This window comes from Schistocerca cancellata, chromosome 3, assembly GCF_023864275.1.
Source record: "Schistocerca cancellata isolate TAMUIC-IGC-003103 chromosome 3, iqSchCanc2.1, whole genome shotgun sequence".
Taxonomy (NCBI): domain Eukaryota; kingdom Metazoa; phylum Arthropoda; class Insecta; order Orthoptera; family Acrididae; genus Schistocerca; species Schistocerca cancellata.
Genome location: NC_064628.1, coordinates 170,777,109 through 170,798,386, shown reverse-complemented (window position 1 = coordinate 170,798,386; position 21,278 = coordinate 170,777,109). Strand labels below are relative to the sequence as shown.

The 21,278-nt window shown below is 38.2% G+C and overlaps 1 protein-coding gene and 1 non-coding gene across 2 annotated transcripts in view; one reads left to right on the top strand and one right to left on the bottom strand.

Annotated features, from left to right (window-relative positions):
- The window catches only part of LOC126176184 (MAP kinase-activating death domain protein), a 545,775-nt gene that overhangs the window by 288,572 nt on the left and 235,925 nt on the right, over positions 1 to 21,278 (bottom strand). Inside the window, exons 22-23 of the mRNA XM_049923326.1 lie at positions 17,116 to 17,320; positions 16,089 to 16,193 (exon numbers count right to left, since the gene is read on the bottom strand). Of these exons, the coding sequence (XP_049779283.1) occupies positions 16,089 to 16,193; positions 17,116 to 17,320 (310 nt within the window). The remainder of the gene's footprint in view (positions 1 to 16,088; positions 16,194 to 17,115; positions 17,321 to 21,278) is intronic.
- Positions 20,315 to 20,389, top strand: Trnat-ugu (transfer RNA threonine (anticodon UGU)). The gene has a single exon. It is a non-coding gene; the product is annotated as a tRNA-Thr (tRNA).

Genomic DNA, 21,278 nt, shown 5'->3' with positions numbered 1-21,278 from the left:
ATTAAGAGATATAATCTTTTACACTAAATGTTTAACACAATAAGTGACCTATTAAAGTTACAAACTTTGTATATGCCATCAGACAGTGTAACTCACAGGTCAAATTACTCAGACTGTATTCACTCATTATTTGAGAATGAGAGCACTTAGTAACTTCCTACAAACTTTACATCTAATTTCAAACCTTTTGGGAACTTGTTTCTCACTGACACCTATCACAAAATGATGAAAGGAGAAAAGGTTCTTGTTTACTGCATTTCTACTGTTCATGCACCATCAGGCAAGACATTTTAATTTATTACTTCTTTCCTACTAACTCTAATCGCTGTCTACTTTGCAGATGGTATCCATGTATACTGCTGAACTAGCTGCAAAATTATGTTATTGTGTGATAGAAGTCTGCAAATTGGGGGTTTCGCTTGGTCACAGTCACTCAAGTGTAGCACACCCTGTCATGGCTTCCCTGAGTATGAGCAGTCGAAGCAAGCTATGGCTGAACGAGACGCCATGGGGAGGGCAGGGCAGAGGCCAGGCAGTCCAGCACACTCACTGCACTGCTGTTGCCACCATTTTATTAGCAGGCTGGTGTCGCTCCTGGGATACTCCCACCAGCTGATGGAACTACACTATGATCGGTTTGTTTACACTGTAGATGTATACTCCTGGGTGGCAGTTTCTAATCATGACATCATTGTCATCCATTAGAGGAAACAGCTTGCTTTATGCAATAATGAAATTTTGAGAACAATCTGTAATTTCACAGGAAAACTATGAATCTACCAACTTTTGTTGGTGTTATAATGAAAAATCACATTGCTGCTTTTTATAATACCATCAGGTTTATTGTTTCAAATGTACTTATGTGAACTTGACCACCTAAGAAAGTAGAAATCTAACAAGAACAAAACTGTCTCTGAATTATTCCCTGTTGACATAATTACAATGAACTGACTCATTTCAAAGCAAGTTTGCTTTGTCATTCAGAGATAATGTTCCAAACTGCAGAACCTGATACTTCATCACACATCTGACACACAGAATTTAACATCTCATCTCTGTCACAAACAAATAATCAGAAGGATGACCACAAAATTGTTACCATTCCATGCAATGCTGGAATTTCAACAATCTCGTCTGTGAGACAGCAGTGATTCAGTACTTACAGTACTTCCGTACTTACAGTTAATAGATGGTAATATGACCATTGTAGTGTACTGCCGAAATACCAGTGATACTGAAAGTGGTATTTTGCAATTAAGCACAATTTTCATTTGCTGGACACACAGCATGTCTACAATAATTTAAACGTATGCCAGTTATCTTCATGAAATGGTCATTATCTTCAGCAGCATAAGTTGTGGAATAAACTACTCCAAGTCCATTTATTAAATAATTGTCATCTAACACATTTCAGGACAGTGTAAAAACGTGTTATGCATGCATAATGCTGAAAGGATTGCACTGCCTTCCATACATTAGTGCTTTCATCATTGGCAAGCGAAATCTTATTAAAAATCCTGAGGATTTACTCCTAACAATTTGAATAATGTTTCCTTGATATAGTTCTTAATCAATTCCTTTTTTTTTCCCCTTCACAGAACAGTTATTTTTCACCAACACTATATTTCACAGTGCCTAATCTCAATAACCAAAGTCCACAGTACTAGATATATCTGTCAGTCCATATATCTGCTGTACATTCACATACATTCACGACTATATCCTGAGTAACGCTGGACAACACACTCGCTCGTATTTCATCAGCTTGCTTTTCAGTGTTTCATACTGTCATAGGATGAGGCAAAATGTTGGAAATGTCTACATCTCCCAATTCTGAACTGACATTTACAAGCTCCTGATATAAAATGCAAAACCTTACATCTCATATTAATGTATATGGCTGAAGGTCTTTGGCACACATTTCTATGCACATTTTTAATTATTGTAGCTTTCACTGAAACTGTCAATGCTTCAGAAATTACACTTTGTCACGATCTGCAGACATGTGCCTTCAGATGTGTGGTGGTGGGTCTGTAAGACAGGAGAGCAGAGCACTTGCAACAGTACATGTTCCAACACCCTTGTCAGTCACTGATGAAAATCTCTCCCTAACACTGTTACAACCACTGTCTTTCACACTCAGGATATATTATGTAGAATCAGTTTTCGCACTTGCACTCTCCTTCATCTCGAATTCATGCACCATGATCCTACTGTGGGTGACTGAGCTGCACTCGGGTAACTATACCAGACGGCCGAGGAATTTGAGCAAGCAATGCTCAAAGAAGTATCAAAACTCGAGTGCAGTTGGCTCCTCAGTCTGGAGTGACTATATTAACATCTGGCGGACTTACACAGAACTAAATGCTCCAAGCAATTCTAGTGAGCATAAATGTCAGATGCAGACCTCTATTCCATAACACACAGTTCAGCAGATATGACATCACAATCATTGAGATGCATGTAAAACTAGCTTTTCCTTAAACAAAGCAAAAATTACAAACACTATTCTCATCCAGTGTTTTATTCTTTAAAGAACTGGAAGGGAAGGGTGGTGAGGGGGGAGGATACTGGTACTATATATTTAGTTTACATTAAGTAACAAAACAGAACCCCTGAGAATAAAAACATGAAGAGGAATAATTAATGATGTTGCCATTTGTCCCAGAACAGAGCAGAAAGTAACATTACGAAAACTGTAACTGTGTTCATCCATAAGATAAACGTTGTTTTATATTTGGCAAAACTACATGTATCCTTACTCATAAGAAAAGGTTTCTGGTTGTCTTTTCCCCCTTCTTTGTTATTTTCATACATAGATCTCCCACAAAATGAATGACTGAATGTGTATGTATCCACTGCAATCTCTCTTCATTTGTCCACTAAGTCTCATACCAAAGACCTTTCAGAAACACCTCTATCATTTTAGATACTGTGACAAAATTTTAACTTTTCTTGAGAAAAATTATATCTTTCTTGCAACATTTTCCATTTAAAATCATTAAACATGTGTGTGACATCTTCATAGTAATTAGTTATTATTATAGTAATTAGTTATTATTCTTATTGATCAATCTTTCAGTGTGATAAATATCTTATTGTACAGTTAATTCTTCTTGGAAATCCCAAATCCTAAAGCTTCAGAGGTATATCAACACAAGAACTTCACATTTTATCACCATTGTAGATTTGCTACACTTTAAAACTATTTTTGTTCTTATGATCCACAAATTGTTATTTTTCCATTCTTCTTTGTATCACCTTTGTATGTTTATTCTGAGACACAGAAGAGGATAACATTACTATAGAATTGAATCGAACACTTATAAATCACAAGCCACAGGTAGAAAATGTATTTAATCATTTCTTAACATAGTAGAAAGCATATGAACCAGCAGTTCAAGAGAAAAATCACATCACTATGTTGAAGAAGTAATTCTCATAAAATTACGTCATATGAATGTACCACCAACTTCTACTCCTGAAATTAAGAGAGTCATTCATTATCTCAAGAATAAAAGTTCTTCTGGTTTTGATGGTGTTTCCAATAGAATACTAAAGATTTGTTTCCATATAGTAAGTCCGGTATTGTCCGAAGTATTAATGTACCACTAACTCAAGGCATTTTTCCAGAGAGACTAAAATATGCCGTTGTTAAATGCCTGTTTAAGAAAGTTGATAAGAGAGACATCAGTAAATACCAACTTATTTCACTGCTGACATCATTTTCCAAAACTTTTGAGAAGTTGATGTATTCTAGAATAGTATCTCACCTTGGCAACAATAATGTTCTTAGCAAATCACAGTTTGGGTTTCAGAAGGGTTGCTCTACTGAGAATGCCATTTACATGTTCACACACCAGATATTACAAGCATTAAATAACAAAATAGCACTGATAGGTATTTTCTGTGACCTATCCAAAGCATTTGATTGTGTGAATCATAGTATAATCCTAGATAAATTAAAGTTTTATGGGATTGATGGTATAGCCAACTAATGGATCATGTCATATTTAACCAAAAGAATGTAGAAAGTTGTACTTAGCAGTAATTCAACCAATAGAACCCAGAGGCATAATTCTGACTGGGGAGAAATCACGTATGGGGTTCCCCAAGGCTCAGTCTTAGGTCCACTACTGTTTCTCATTTATGTAAGTGATCTATCATCTAATGTACAACAAGCAGAATTAGTTCTTTCTACAGATGACACCAGTATTGTAATCACTCCCAGAATACACACAGATATGGAATAAATGGAGAACAAAGTTCTCAGAAGTATCATTGGCTGCTTTTCTGTGAATGATCTCACCCTAAGTTTCACAAAGACACATCATACTCAGTTCTGCACATCTAGGGGTACTGCACTAGTGATAAGTGTAACATAAGGTAATGAAATAATACACAGGGTGGAAACTTCAAAATTCTTAGGCGTCCATTTTTATGAGAATTTAAATTGGAAAAACACATTTTGGAACTCCTAAAACAACTCAGTTCAGCCACATTTGCACTTAGAATCATAGCAAATTTTGTGGAGTGAGAAATCAGTAAGCTGACATATTTTGCTTATTTTCATTCGGTAATCTCTATGGAAAAATGTTGGGGGGTAGCTCATCTTTAAGAAAGAAGGTCTTTAGTGCCCAAAAATGTGCTGTAAGAATAATATGTGGTGCTCACCTGCAATCCTTTACTAGACATCTGTTTAAGGAGATGGCTATCCTGACTACTGCTTCACAGTATATTTATTCCCTTACAAAGTTTGTTGTAAATAATCCACTGTAGTTCAAGCGTAACAATGAGGTATATAATTACAATACTGAAGAAAAAATGACATTCATTACTCAACAATAAGGTTGCCTTTATCACAGGAAGGGGTCACAACACTGTGAGAAAAAGTTTCGACCGCTTACCCAGTGATATAAACTGTCTACCAGACAGCAAGCTAAAATTTGAAAATAAATTGAAAAAGTTTCTCCTTGACAACTCCTTCTATTCTATGGAAGAATTTTTCGGAGAGGGAAAAAAATATATATATATATATAATGTTTAGAGTACAAATAGATGTATAAATTTATTTTCAATAAGAATGTAAAATGACTCATTCCACATCATGGCGATCTGTTGTTGTTGCGGTCTTCAGTCCTCAGAATGGTTTGATGCAGCTCTCCATGATACTTTATCCTGTGCAAGCTTCTTCATCTCCCAGTATGTACTGCAGCCTACATCCTTCTGAATCTGCTTAGTGTATTCATTTATTGGTCTCCCTCTATGACTTTTACCCTCCACACTGCCCTCCAACGCTAAATTGCTAATCCCTAGATGCCTCAGAAAATGTCCTATCAACCGATCCCTTCTTCTAGTCAAGTTGTGCCACAAACTCCTCTTCTCCCCAATTCTATTCAATACCTCCTCATTAGTTATGTGATCTACCCATCTTATCTTCAGCATTCTTCTGTAGCACCACATTTCGAAAGCTTCTATTCTCTTCTTGTCTAAACTATTTATCGTCCACGTTTCACATCCATACGTGGCTACACTCCATACAAATACATTCAGAAACGACTTCCTGACACTTAAATCTATAATCGATGTTAACAAATTTCTCTTCTTCAGAAACGCTTTCCTAGCCATTGCCAGTCTACATTTTATATCCTCTCTACTTCGACCATCATCAGTTATTTTGCTCCCCAAATAGCAAAACTCATTTACTACTTTAAGTGTCTCATTTCCTAATCTAATTCCCTCAGCATCAACCGACTTAATTCAACTACATTCCATTATTCTTGCTTTGCTTCTGTTGATTTTCATCTTATATCCTCCTTTCAACACACTGTCCATTCCGTTCAACTGCTCTTCCAAGTCCTTTGCTGTCTCTGACAGAATTACAATGTCATCGGCGAACCTTATAGTTTTTATTTCTTCACCATGGATTGTAATACCTACTCCAAATTTGTCTTTTGTTTCCTTTACTGCTTGCTCAATATACACATTGAACAACGTCAGGGAGAGGCTACAACCCTGTCTCACTCCCTTCCCAACCACTGCTTCCCTTTCATATCCCTCGACTCTTATAACTGCCATCTGGTTGCTGTACAAATTGTAAATAGCCTTTTGCTCCCTGTATTTTACCCCTGCCACCTTCAGAATTTGAAAGAGAGTATTCCAGTCAACATTGTCAAAAGCTTTCTCTAAGTCTACAAATGCTAGAAATGTAGGTTTGCCTTTTCTTAATCTAGCTTCTAAAATAAGTCGTAGGGTCAGTATTGCCTCATGTGTTCCCATATTTCTACAGAATCCAAACTGATCTTCCCCGAGGTCAGCTTCTACCAGTTTTTCCATTCATCTGTAAAGAATTAGCATTAGTATTTTGCAGCCATGACTTATTAAACTGACAGTTCGGTAATTTTCACATCTGTCAACGGCTGCTTTCTTTGGGATTGGACTTATTATATTCTTCTTGAAGTATGAGGGTATTTTGCCTGTCTCATACATTTTGCTCACCAGATGGTAGAGTTTTGTCAGGACTGGCTCTCCCAAGGCTGTCAGTAGTTCTAATGGAATGTTGTCTACTCCCGGGGCCTTGTTTCGACTTAGGTCTTTCAGTGCTCTATCAAACTCTTCATGCAGTATCATATCTCCCATTTCATCTTCACCTATAACCTCTTCCATTTCTATAACATTGCACTCAAGTACATCGCCCTTGTATAGACCCTCTATATACTCCTTCCACCTTTCTGCTTTCCCTTCTTTGCTTAGAACTGTGTTTCCATCTGAGCTCTTGATATTCACACAAGTGGTTCTCTTTTCTCCAAAGGTCTCTTTAATTTACCTGTAGGCAGTATCTATCTTACCCCTAGTGAGATAAGCCTCTACATCCTTACATTTGTCCTCTAACTATGCCTGCTTAGCCATTTTGCACTTCCTGTCGATCTCATTTTTGAGACGTTTGTATTCCTTTTTGCCTGCTTCATTTACTGCATTTTTATATTTTCTCCTTTCATCAATTAAATTCAATATTTCTTCTGTTACCCAAGGATTTCTACTAGCCCTCGTCTTTTTACCTACTTGATCCTCTGCTGCCTTCACCACTTCATCCCTCAAAGCTACCCATTCTTCTTCTACTGTATTTCTTTCATGCATTCCTGTCAATTGTTCCCTTATACTCTCCCCGAAACTCTATACAACCTCTGGTTGTTTCAGTTTATCCAGGTCCCATCTCCTTAAATTCCCATCTTTTTGCAGTTTCTTCAGTTTTAATCTACAGTTCATAACCAATAGATTGTGGTCAGAGTCCTCATCTGCCCCTGAAAATGTCTTACAATTTAAAACCTGGTTCCTAAATCTCTGTCTTACCATTATATAATCTATCTGAAACCTGTCAGTATCTCCAGGCTTCTTCCATGTCAACAACCTTCTTTTATGTTAGCTATGATCAAGTCATGCTCTGTGCAAAATTCCACCAGGCAGCTTGCTCTTTCATTTCTTACCCCCAATCCATATTCACCTACTATGTTTCCTTCTCTTCCTTTTGCTACTCTCGAATTCCAGTCTCCCATGACTATTAAATTTTCATCTCCCATCACTATCTGAATAATTTCTTTTATTTCATCATACATTTCTTCAATTTTTTCATCATCTGCTGAGCTATTGGGCATATAGACTTGTACTACTGTCGTAGGCATGGGCTTCGTGTCTACCTTGGCCACAACAATGCATTCGCTGTGCTATTTGTAGTAGCTTACCCGCATTCTTTTTGTTTTATTCATTATTAAACCTACTCCTGCATTGGCACTATTTGATTTCATATTTATAAACCTGTATTCACCTGACCAAAAGTCTTGTTCCTCCTGCCACCAAACTTCACAAATTCCCACTATATCCAACTTTACCCTATCCATTTCCCTTTTTAAATTTTCTAACCTACCTGCCTGATTAAGGGATCTGACATTCCATGCTCTGATCCATAGGATGCCAGTTTTTTTACTCCTCATAACACCATCCTCCTAAGTAGTCCCTGCCCAGAGATCCGAATGGGGGACTATTTTACCTCCAGATTATTTTACCCTAGAGGATGCCATCATCATTTATCCATACAGTAAATATGCATGCCCTCAGGAAAAACTACAGCCGTAGTTTCCCCTTGCTTTCAGCCGTTCATAGTACCAGCACAGCAAGGCCGTTTTGGTTAGTGTTACAAGGCCAGATCAGTCAATCATCCAGACTGTTGTCCCTGCAACTACTGAAAAGGCTGTTGCCCCTCTTCAGGAAGCATACGTTTGTCTGGCCTCTCAACAGATACCCCTCCGTTGTGGTTGCACCTACAGTATGACTATCTGTATCCTTAAGGCACTCAAGCCTCCCCACCAACGGCAAGGTCTATGGTTCATGACAATCTATTGTGCAAAATTATCAATGGAAAGTGAAAGTAACTAACATTTTACCACTGTGACTATGTTCTGAAACATATCCTTCATATGATTCATGTTTTGTTTACTGTCTTGTTTCCAGATTATATAAGTGAAGAGCAAACTGGCATACATAACATAAAATATAAATAGTAACACATTGAAAGTATCCTATCACACATATGTCAAACAATTATACTTGTGAAAACATGCAATAATACAATATTAAATGGAGATGTGCTTAACCCTAATGCGCAAGAAAGGTAATGGCTATTTAATTTATGGCAAACAAATAAATCTAATGAATAGAACAACTTTATGTCAGTTAAATTTTGTTCAACAAACCATTTAATTGTGCATAGAACATTAAAAATCTGTATGAATTTAGGAATGACTTTTAATGTTGGTTGATTTATACTTGTCTACATGTTATTGGTGGTAATCGTGGGGTCCTTTGTTACTTCTAGAAGGATATTTCTACATGTATCACCCTTCACGAAATTCCACTGCAACCACGATGTCCTTTATTAAAGGCTACAAATTATAAAGAACAAATCCACCGCCTGCAAGCATTGTCAACAGCTTCCAACAGATGTGTCACAGAATAGGCTCTCTGGTATCTCCTTTACAGCTGGCACCTCTGAGATGTAGATGGTATCCAGTAAGGGAATGTCACTGAACGTACCAACTTCTACTGTTGCCAGCTACTTCATCTTCATCAAGATGAAACAAGTGATCTGGCAATGGTATGGCTTCAAAGCAGCCTTGTGCAGCATTTGTATGTCCACCATAAACTGACTCTGAACTCAAATGATCCTGTGTTGCAAGGAACATTACCAAGTCGAGGAGATATAACTGAAGGGATGATGCTCTCTGAAATCTGCAGGAATGTTGAAACACAGATTGCAATAAGAACATGAACTCATACAGAAAGTAGCAAATACTTACACTGCTATTTCAGTGCCAGCTCATGGGTGTACTAAACTGGCACAGTACTCCTGCATTTTCACTTGTACAGGAACATTTGAAACAGAGTTCAGCATTCCTAAACATTGCTTTGCTACGATATACTTCAACTCCTGTGTTATCCATGAGTGTCTAGGACCTACCCTTGGTACCAATGACAGTCCATACAAGTCACCAGAATGTTTTATTTTTTATTTTGTGGATTAGTCTTTCACGAGGATTCTGCTATGATACATGATGAACGTTTCACAGACTGTTCTTTTGACAGTTAAATGAATTCAATTCAGCATTGATATATATATAAGTCTACGTCCTGTTTTCCACCTATTATGCCATAATCACTATTTCTGTAAGATTTTCTTTACAGAGACTGTGTACTACACAGGGTTTCTCTGAGCAGGAACAATCCTACTCAGTACACATTTATATAGTGCCTGGTCAATTACTTTTCTAAATTTCATTCACAGTTAGTCTACATGTTCATTCAAAGAGCTAAAGGTTCTGAGTTCTTCTTTGAAATACGGCATACTGCATAAGTTTGCTGAATATGAAAATCCTTCAACTTGTTTTAATTGCCCTTTGTACTTGGGTAATCACTGTCACTACAACTACTTCAAGATCCCAGTTTCAATACAGAAATCCTCAAAGGGACTAGGTGTATCTGATGCCATTAAAAGTGTGGCGAAGCACCGCAGTGTGTGCATGCCCACCACCCATCTGCTTCAAAAAATGTTAACAGCAGGCGACACATTGCACACCACCACATTGGGCCATGACCAAAAGCAGACCCAAGACTTGGAGTCTCTCTCCACCATACACTTCCTTGCTACGAGCTCAGGGTTTTTTTTCCAGAGAGGCACTTAGCAGGAAGTGCTGCCTGACTGGCAGTTGCGGTGCCAAAGCCAGCCAACTCACATCTTCATTTAAATGGGATTACATTTTTCTGAGTGTTAATCTGGAGTGATCTGTATTAGAATAATGAACATTTGATGGCTTGCTGCAACACTGCTCCAGATAGGTATGAATGAAGCAAAGATAACACCAGTGAGTCAGTACCGCATGGTTGGAGAACTGTAATTGGTGGCATTTGTGAGCCTTATTGAGAGCTAGTGGAAGAGTGCTTCATTTACTCTTCATACAGACCAAGTTTTGCAGTTGATCCTTATGCACCACCAAGCAGCTTCATTTTTGCAGCTTACTATCTCTGCCTCAAGGAATGCCTTCTGTTAAAGCCTACGGCCTGAGGGACTGAATCACTCTTGCCATATGTATTATCAAAGGAGTGCACATGTGCACCAGCAAGGTACTGTCCATTCAGCAATAACCAGTCACTTCCTTCTACACAGTAGTGAGGGGATTTAATTGTATTGCCTTGCTCACATTGTAATTATTACACAGTAAATACATACGTAGCTTGTCTTTTTCCTTCCTGTTTCCTTTATAACTCATGCATGTTATGGTATTAGTGTATAACCGTGTACTCAGGGATAGCATGTCATTTCCCTCACCACTGTAGCAAGAGCATTTAACTGTTTCTGCCAAGCACAATTAAGTTTAGAAAAAATTCATCCATGGTCACTTCATCCGTCTCCTCTTGTATTACAAGTGTACGATAGCATTTTGTTGGCACGATAATACTGTGTGTGTCCAGTCTGGTTATAACTATATGCTGATGTATTTGTCTAGAGTGCCCTGAGTGTGGCCACAGTTTATAGATTGGGATATGTGCACTCAAGGGTATATGGTAATTTTACAGACATCTTCAAGCTACTGTTTAGTTTCATTGTGAAATGCACAGCAGATCCAAGTGCACAAGAATAGTAGTGTCCACGAGGAGAGAAGTAGTGTTTTTTCTGGAACAGCTTAAGTTAGTACATTATCCTATGTAATCCTACTATATGTTGTATGTAGCTGTGCCCAGTTCCAATATAGGAACTGTAAGAACATTTCTGTTTCCCATTATTTCATTCTGCAGATCCAGTGTGCATGCGCTAAACCAGACCCAAGTTGAGCTCATATGTAGGAAGACAGTGAGGTACATATTTCTCACAAATGTAATATACACTGACAAGGGGGAATAGCACACCAAAAAGTAATTTAGGTAGAGTTTTGGGAATATATTTGTATAGGTAGCATGTGCAATGGATTAACTTTGCAAGATCAAAGATTAATGTAAGTGCAAGATAAATAATTGCAAATGTGAAATGCTGGCACATTAATAACCAGAATGTTGAATGCAGACATGCATACATTGTGTTGTACAAGTGCCAGATGTCAGTTTGCGGGATGGAGTTCCATGCCTGCTGTACTTGATTGGTCAATAAAGGAATGGTTAATGCTGCTTCTGGATGACACTGGAGTTGCTGTCCGATAATGTACTATAAGTGCTCAACTCTGTACAGCATGCTGCTTTACAACAGCTGTATGTGAATGAGCATTATACTGTTAGAAAACACCACTCTGAATGCTGTTTATGAATGGCAGCATAACAGGTCGAATCACCAAACTGACATACAAATTTACAGTCAGCGTGTGTGGGATAACCAAGAGAGTGTTCCTGCTATCACACAAAATCGCTCCACAGACCAAACTCTAGCTGTAGGTCTACAGTGTGTTTAAAATTAGTTGCAACTTTTGACAGTTCAGCTCTGAGCATGTGATGGGTAGCATAGTTGCCAGCATGTGCTGCACGTGGAAGCTGTCCAGCTCATTTGACTACGCGAACAGCAAGCCGGGCAAGCCAGCTGATCTGAAATCTGTCTCAAATGACTGTAAAGAAACTATTCAGCAATAAACTCTTAATTCTCACACATCTTATAGCATCTTTTGTCAGCTTCATGATGAACTGCCTATCATTTCATTAATGGTCATAGATATTGAGATATTTTGATATTAGGTAAACTACCGCACAGAATTTTTTAAATTTGCAGTGAAATATATGAGTCACTATGAATTTGAGTTTGGTGTGTGTTCTACATCTACATCTACATTTATACTCCGCAAGCCACCCAACGGTGTGTGGCGGAGGGCACTTTACGTGCCACTGTCATTACCTCCCTTTCCTGTTCCAGTCGCGTATGGTTCGCGGGAAGAACTACTGTCTGAAAGCCTCCGTGTGCGCTCTAATCTCTCTAATTTTACATTCGTGATCTGTTCGGGAGGTATAAGTAGGGGGAAGCAATATATTCGATACCTCATCCAGAAACACACCCTCTCGAAACCTGGCAAGCAAGCTACACCGCGATGCAGAGCACCTCTCTTGCAGAGTCTGCCACTTGTTGCTGCATATGAGCTTTTGGTAACATATTAAATTACTCTTTGAACTTGGAATGATATTGCTCTATGTCTCCACTGTTGAGAAAATGGTATGTATGTAACAGGGTCCACAATGATCACATGTGCCGGGGAAAAAGCCAGAATGATATATTTGTAAATCCCTTTTAACTCATAAGTGGTCTGAGATATTAAAGCAAGATTTTGGCAAATGATAGAATGCAAAAAGGAGAGTATTTTGTCATATGTGTGATAAGTGAGACTTCCCTATCTACTGGGATATTCAAACAATTATAGTTTTTTAAATGAAATAATACAACTTTTAAAGACTGCTGAGAAAGCTACATGCTTATTTTTATAATGAGAATGAGCTTTCTCATAACTACTGTCTTGTCTTGCCCTCAGCTGCTAGTTTAACAATACACTGTTTCAGGATCTTGCTGAAATTCCAACTGCATTAGAATGTTACTGAGATGAACATTTGTAAACTCTGCTGTGTTTATGCTAAAGAAGTAGATTTCAACATGGCACAACAGGAGTTACATTTTATTCAAAACTCATCACAATCCTTCATGATTCTATGTCTCCTCAACTAGCTTCTTGGTATGGCTCACAATTTGAAACCAATCCTGGGGTGTAACATTTGAAATGGCTTCTTTTGCCAGCATTACAACGCCACTGAGCATAAATTTCTTGTTATTAAACTGTGCCCTTTAGCATTAGCCAGTTTGTTGACTTGGAAGTGTGGAACTTTGGCTTGTACAAAAGTTCCATTAACCCTACCATACATAAGCTAAGTTCATCCTTATCCAACGGAACATTTCTTTGTACCCAGAGGAAAATATCCACTTTCCTCTATGCATTGTTGGAGCTTTATCCATCACAACAGAGTGGTATGGCATATTGCCCATTATTATGGTCGATTTCAGTCAAATATTTTGCAGCAGAACATTGTCTTCACAGCCAAGAATGTCTTCTTGTAGAACCACTTTTATTGTGAATCTCACATTCAGACATGCTGCACTGTTATTATTAAGGCAACATGAACACAAAACATTTGTTCACAATACCTGACTACAGCAGAATACTTCAATGCCAGAAAATACCACTTTAAAATGAGAGCTAATGAATATTGGTGCTTATAATGTGTGACATCATGTGGTACTGCTTATTCACGGTGCAGCAACAAAGTCGCTTTACTAACCGAACTGCTGTCAGTGTGATAGGGAAAACTGGTTCACCAATGATATTACCTGGGCAACGGCGTCACGTCTCCTGTCGTGAGTCAAACATCAAACTTGCAACAGATTTTAAACACACTACTGGGTGCCTAACATGCAGACAGGTTAGTTGCAGGCACTGAACTGACCTCCTCCTAACCAACATACAGCTGTCACTGCCACTGAGGCAGAAGCAGCTTTCATCAGAAAACACAACAGACTATCAACCTGCCCTCCAATGAGCTCTCTTTTTTTCTTGACACCACTGAAGTCACAGACAGTAATGGTTTGTGGTCAATGGAATGCATGCTACAGGGCACCTGGCATGGATTGGTCCTTGAAATAACCAATTTGTAACAATGTATGGCATCACTGCGGTTCTAACTGCTGCTCAAACTACTGTTGCAGGACTTTGCTGCCTTAAAGGCATTCATGACTAACATCAACTCACCACATCCAATCTCAAAGGTAACTAACACTCACAACTCTTACAGATTGTATTTAAAGCAAACCTCATTTGCATCCTCACAGTGGTGGCATTAGTGCCACTCTTATTTGACTAGTGCAAAATCTGAATAGACATCATCTTTCAGATATAGATATGTGCCTACCAACTTTCATGTATGTTGCACAACTTCTTCTTTGTGTTGCTTTTTCCCCAGTTTATATCCATTGCGAGTGTGATTCCAAAATATATATTCCACGTACATTTCAGAGAAGACATTCAGTACTGTTTCACAGGATATCTTATCATGCCCATCACTTATAAAATGGAATCATCTCAATCAACTGTTGGATGATTAAAGTCTCCTCCAGTGATGATAGTATGATTGTGGAACACATGTACCAGCAATCTGAGGTTCTGCCTGCACTATTCAAACATCTTGTTGGTTGGTATGGTATTTCACAGAAGGATAAAACTATATGTTTATGGCCATAATTAACATTGAGTCTTGCCAAAACAATGTAGCATATAGCTGCAATGTTAGTCTTGGCTGATTTCAGTTTTTTGTCTACTCTGCATATACACCATCTCATTTACAATTGGCCTATCCTACAATATCTCCTCTGCCAGTGCCTCTGGAAAGACCGAAATATGACCTCGATCCCCAACAACAGGTGTAGTCCATCCCAATGTACAACAAAATCAGCAGTTGGTTCCACTTTGTTTCCTCAAAGGCTGCTGGAACAGTTTCTTCAATGTGGTGAATGATGCCTCCAGCCATACATACTGAGTGCACTGGATGATCCTTCTTATCCCTTGTTGCTATTTTCCTAAGGGTTGCCATCCCTCAATGTACCGTTCATCTGCTAGTGATTAACAGATCCCTACTTATTTGCACTTGCTTCCGCATGACATACGTTACAGTAGGCAACCCAATTGTGGAAGTAGTCACGGTTTTAGTTTCTGTTGGAGGTAAGACCATGAAAGTTTTGGTTTGTGGGACAGATATAATACCCTGAGTTCAGCTTGGTCCCTGTATTTGCTATACAGGATCCCTGTACCTGTAACTGGTATGTCGGTGAGTAATGACAGATCCCATATTTCCTGTAAGGGAGACAATATCCACAGGACAGGATAGTAGCTGGGGTGCTTTTGGTATCTCTGGTATGTGTAATTCACTTACAATTGATTTAAATTGCTTGAAGCAGAGTGATTTGCAACCACTTACAAACAGCAACTAACTTGTCCTGTGCCCAACAATAGCATTCACAATCCAGTTGCATTGTGGGTGCTCCATTGTTTCACAGAACAGTAAACAAATAACCTTTAACTGTGCTTGTTGATTCCCTTATAGCTTCTGGATATTTCATACTACAAGGATTATAAGTTCCCTTTAAGAACCAAAGTGATTGTGGTTTTCTGTCATAGCAAGAGAAGTAGACCTTCTCTGTGAAACACTTGGCAAAGTAACCCATTCTGTATAGGAATAACAACAATTTTATGCAAGGACATGAAAATGCATCATTTTTATGACATGGTATAATATGCACACAGTTACAACAGTTAATTTTTGTCAAAAATCTAGCCAGATTAAAGTTTTTCAACAAAATTTACAGTCTTAGAACATTTTGAAGTACATATTATTATGAGATAGAAAAAAACTAATTTTATTCTTTTATGAGAATAAGAAAAATTCAGACAAAAACAAGATCAATAAACATTTTCATAGGATACTAGATAAAGCACTATTTTATGCTAGTTTAGAGATTTATCACATTTTACCTTTAGGAAAAGGACCAAATGGCTGTGCCTTTTCTTTGGGCTTGGTGACAGTGGCAGCTGCCGTTCCAGGGCTACTGCTTCTAGGACTAGAAGAGCTTTTTGATCCTGAAACAAATAATATTGAAAAATGTTTCCTTGTAACAAGCAGATTTAGCAGAAGAGTTAAATATAAATAAGTACAACTAAGTTAAAAACATTATTACAGCAAATACCAAAAACTGCCTCTTGGAACAAACAGTGACAAACTAGGCACAAACTTTCTTGCACAGACCCTAGACATCACAATGTTCATAATGTTTATTTCCTTTGGCATATTTTCTAGCCTAGAATCACTAAGTCATATCAAACATAACATGTAGATGTATATGTTATTAGTATTCCTTCCTTAAACACATCTATCATTTTCTCCACTAAGGCTGTAATTTTTATCTCAGGTATTGAAATGAATCGTCCTATACTCATTACCATCCTGTTCAGATTTTAAGTATGTCTGCAACCCATTTACATGTTATATAGTTCATACCCCTGCGTCCGTCATCAGTTCAAAACTTATTCTACACAATCTTATGCTGCTACTTTGTTACTTGTACCTGCCTCAGTGAAAAGAATTGCATTATCAATGAGAATAATGTTCATGAGATTGTCTATACTATTTATCAAGGTAATCCAACTTCTTGTTATTGGCTGGATGATGGAGCTGACAGTAAATGTGAAAGTGCATACAGAAATAGTCTACACAACAAACATACATTACCATGAGGACTATTTTGACCCTCCTCCTAGCTAGTATCTAAAACTGAATTTGTTGTGACTCTTCATTTTATGTTGGTTGACGTGTTCTAAACATTTCTGTAATTTAAAAGCTCACTACTCAGCATCTTTCATTAACACTTCTGTCAGAATCATTCTAATATATTCTGCATTTCATTTACCTTAGGATTTCTATTTTTTGTAACTTTTGTATTTCATTTTCTAGCATTTAGTAATGTTCTGGATTTATTTTATATAGTAGACATTTTGCACAAACCAAAGAATCCACTGAACATGCTGGAGGTCTGGGCTGCAATGCCATTCAGCTCTGAACTGACATTGGAGAAGAAGTCTCTGCCTGCAGTGCGGCCTAGATCAGGCTGCACCAATAAGTTGTTTGGACCACCTCCCGGCTGTCCAGTAGCTGTCTGGATATTTCCCTGCTGCTGCTGTTGCTGTTGGTGCTGCTGTTGTTGGTTGGGCTGTGAATGTATGTTATATGAAATTGTTGCAGTACAGTTCATATCTGGTACCTCAGCTATTTTCTTTATTTCACCCAGCAAGACTACGGCCTTAGATCTGTTTTATATAAAATATGTATAATAAGCAGTAATTTTAAATTAACCATAACAACAAAATATCATGCAATACAACTTTTTGTTGAGCAGGTGATGAGTTGATGATGATGATGATGATGATGATGATGATGATGATGTCCCATACTCTGTGGAGCATACAGGACGATGAGCAAGACCAGCACCATCGTACTAGGCAAAGTGGAGTGGTTTGCCATTGCCTTCCTCTGCTGTAATGGTAATGAATGATGATGATGTAGATGACACAACAACACCCAGTCATCTCGAGGCAGGAAAAATCCCTGTCCCCACCAGGAATCAAATCCGGGACCCCGTGCTGGGGAAGCGAGAACGCTACCGCAAGACCACGAGCTATTTAATAATATGTCCTGGCTAAATAAATATTGGCACAATGGACAAATTTACAAACTGCTACAGAGCTGTGAAAATGGCTGACAATGCGAAGACTGTCTATGCTTTTTCCAAGTTGGGGGCTGTGGAGCAATCTGTTTGGAAGGAGATATAGCTGGCCTATGGTGCTAGAGTAGTTACGCTATATTCGACAGATTTTGAGGAGCAGCAGCTGATTTAAAACTCAAAGCTGACTTAGCAGGAGCATAGGTGGAATTAGAACATTTGAGAGCTGCAGCTGGCAGTAGTAAGATTAGAAATAGGACAGATGACTGGACTGTGGTTGAACTGCAAGATCAGGCAACAGATACAAGAAATGCAGTTAGCTTCCTAGCTTTCGTCTACATGACTACATCTTCAGTGCTCTGGAGGACATGGACAAAGGAAATCCAAGGAATTGAGGGACAATCTGATGAGACAGGCAGCAAAACACAAGTAAGGTTAATAGTGGTCTTGGGCCTACAGAGTAGTCATAAGAGGGAGTATCTGAACTAAACATAAATCCCTGTGCAGTGAAATAAGATATAAACTTATTAGGAACAGTTTTATAATCTGAATTTACATATTGTATACATTGTAAGATATTTTGCTTCCAATCAGTGACTGATTGTTGTCAATGGTCTGCATAAGAGAGCAAATGTACTGTGGGCTGTTGTCGGTATGCCCAACTGTTTACAAAGCTGTCTACAAGAGATTCTAGAGTAAACAACACACATTATCCTTACTACACACACTTCTGTCCAACATAATTTTTTTCCTTCATTGCTAATTTACCCTAAAATATGTTGCCATAAGATACCAGTGAATGAAAACAGGAAAAATAATTCAACTTTCTGATATTTTTAACATCTAAAATCTGACATATGAACTGTACACGTTGCAGAGCTTAGATGTTTAAGATATGAAACATGTGACTTCTAGTTCAGGTTCTTACTAATACAACTACCCATAAATTTAAAATATATATTTGACAATAATGTTAAAATATTTTCCACTGTTTAAAACATATACTTCATATACTGATATACCCCCATGTATTAATTCTAATGGTGTGTTCAGGACTTACACAGTACTGAATTGCATGTATTGAGTTTTATATAAATTCAGTGATGGTCTGTTTGCACAGATCCAGTCAATAATTTTCCAAAAAAAAATTATTTACATTTCATCTGCTGAAGTTAGTCACTTAGACTTGATTAGATTCCATTGTAATACTTGCATCATCAATAAAAGCAACTTTTTCTGTTTCTTGACTATACGATGTAAAATCATGTACATGTAACAAAAAGAAAAGCAGATCCAATGTCTATCCGTGTGATACACACATAGTGATTATTCAAATTCTGAAGAAACTGTTTTATTGTGTACACTCCTCGAATTTCTTAACACAACACTCTGAATCCTTTTAGTTCGATAGGATGAAATCCAGCTACTAACAGTAACTCTGATGTCATAATATTTCAACTTATCTGCTGTAAATTGCACAGTAAAATGCTTTAAACAAGTCAAAGAATATAACAATTGTCAATATTTTGTCATTTCAGTTCCACATCATCTGATTTGTGAATTGAAAAATTGCATGTACAGTGAAGAGACACTTTTGAATTCCTAGTTGAGACTGACTAATAATATGAGGGATGACCCAAAAATAATCAGAATTGTAATGCTGTGCACTGTGTACTTGTAACAGCAGGTTGTGCCACAAGAGGGCTGTTGCAGGACCTCTCCTAGGTAATTCCACCAGGAGGCATCACCAAAATGTGACTAGTGTGGTTTCTCTGGCAGTTCTGTGAGTATGTGTAAAGTGCAGTAGTGACATAAGAAAATGGCTACTTCTTATGAACAATGTGCAGCAGTAAAATTTTGTGGAAACTGTTGTGATGATGCAAACAGCCTACAAAGAACATGCTCTTAGTAAAACTCAAGTATACATGTGGTTTTCCTGGTTTAAAAAGGGAGCAATAGCCAGTGAAGACCAGTCCCATTCTGCTCACCCTTCAATTGCTCAAAGTGAAGACAACATCAGTAAAATGATGCAAACAGCTTACAAAGAACATGCTCTTAGTAAAACTCAAGTGTATGCACAGTTTTCCTGGTTTAAAAAGGAAAAGTAGCCAGTGAAGATCAGTCCCATTCTGCTCACTCTTCAACTGCTCTCAAAGTGAGGACAACATCAGAAAAATCCTTGATCTGATCAACAAAGATCGATGCGGGACAATTAACCAACTTGAGGACTTATCCAGGTTGTCCTGGAACTCAATTCAGTGCATTTTGACTGTTGGTTGAGGATGTAAAGAGGGGCAGCAAAGTTCACCACTTGTCACCAGAGATCAAAGGGATCGTCGTGTTCAAGCCTGTCACAAAATAGGCAACAAGTCATAGTGCTATGGGTATCATCCACTACGAATGTAGTGGTGTGGACATGTTGGGAATGTGGATCTCACGGGGAGCGTGCAAGGGATAAGTCCCTGCAGACGCACTATCCTCTGTGCCCACGGTGGCTCAGATGGATAGAGCGTCTGCCATGTAAGCAGGAGATCCCGGGTTCGAGTCCCGGTCGGGGCACACATTTTCAACATGTCCCCAATGAAGTACATCAATGCCTGTTTGCAGCTAGGGTGTCCATTTAATTATCCTTTCATCATCCAGAAAGTTAACAAGAGTCGACTCAATGGAAGTAAATGGCTCACCTCATCCAAAAAGAGTTCAGCAGGTCCCCCCCAACTAAGGGATCTTGCACTCAGAATTTGTCCCTCAAAATCACATATTAAATCAGCCATTCTATTTGGAGATTATAAAATGGCTGCACAGAAGTTTAGAGCAAAAACATCCAGCTGTTTGGAAGTCTGGCAAGCAGTTCCTGCATCACTATGATATTCCCGTGTACACAGCTCTCAGTGTTCACCAGTTTTTGGCCTCAACAAACACAACTACCGTGACCTATGAGCACTATTTGCCAGATTTAGCACCCATAGACTTCTTCCTGTTCTCAACAATGAAAAGAGACTTGGAAGTTAAGTGTTTTGCTGATACTTAGGATGTACAACACGTCACAAAGGTGCTAGCCGACATCAAAGAGGATGAATTAAAAAGGCGCCTCCAACACTGGCATGAACATCAGGACAAGCTATGAGCTAATAAAATCGTATATGAGCAATAGAAAACAATTTGTCTTGCTTAAAACAAACAGTGGGTCTTACAATTCTAAAATTACAGGCATCAAATATGGAATGCCTCAAGGTTCTGTCTTGGGACCCCTTCTTTTCTTGATTTATGTTAATGATATACAGTATTGTTCTCCTAACTGTACAAAATTATTGTATGCAGATGACACATCAATAGTGCGTAAACACAAAGACTATGAGAGTCTGGAGGTACAGTGCAACAATGTAACTAATGAAATAGTCAAGTATTTTAATGAAAGTCATCTAAATGTAAGTGCTTCAAAGAATGC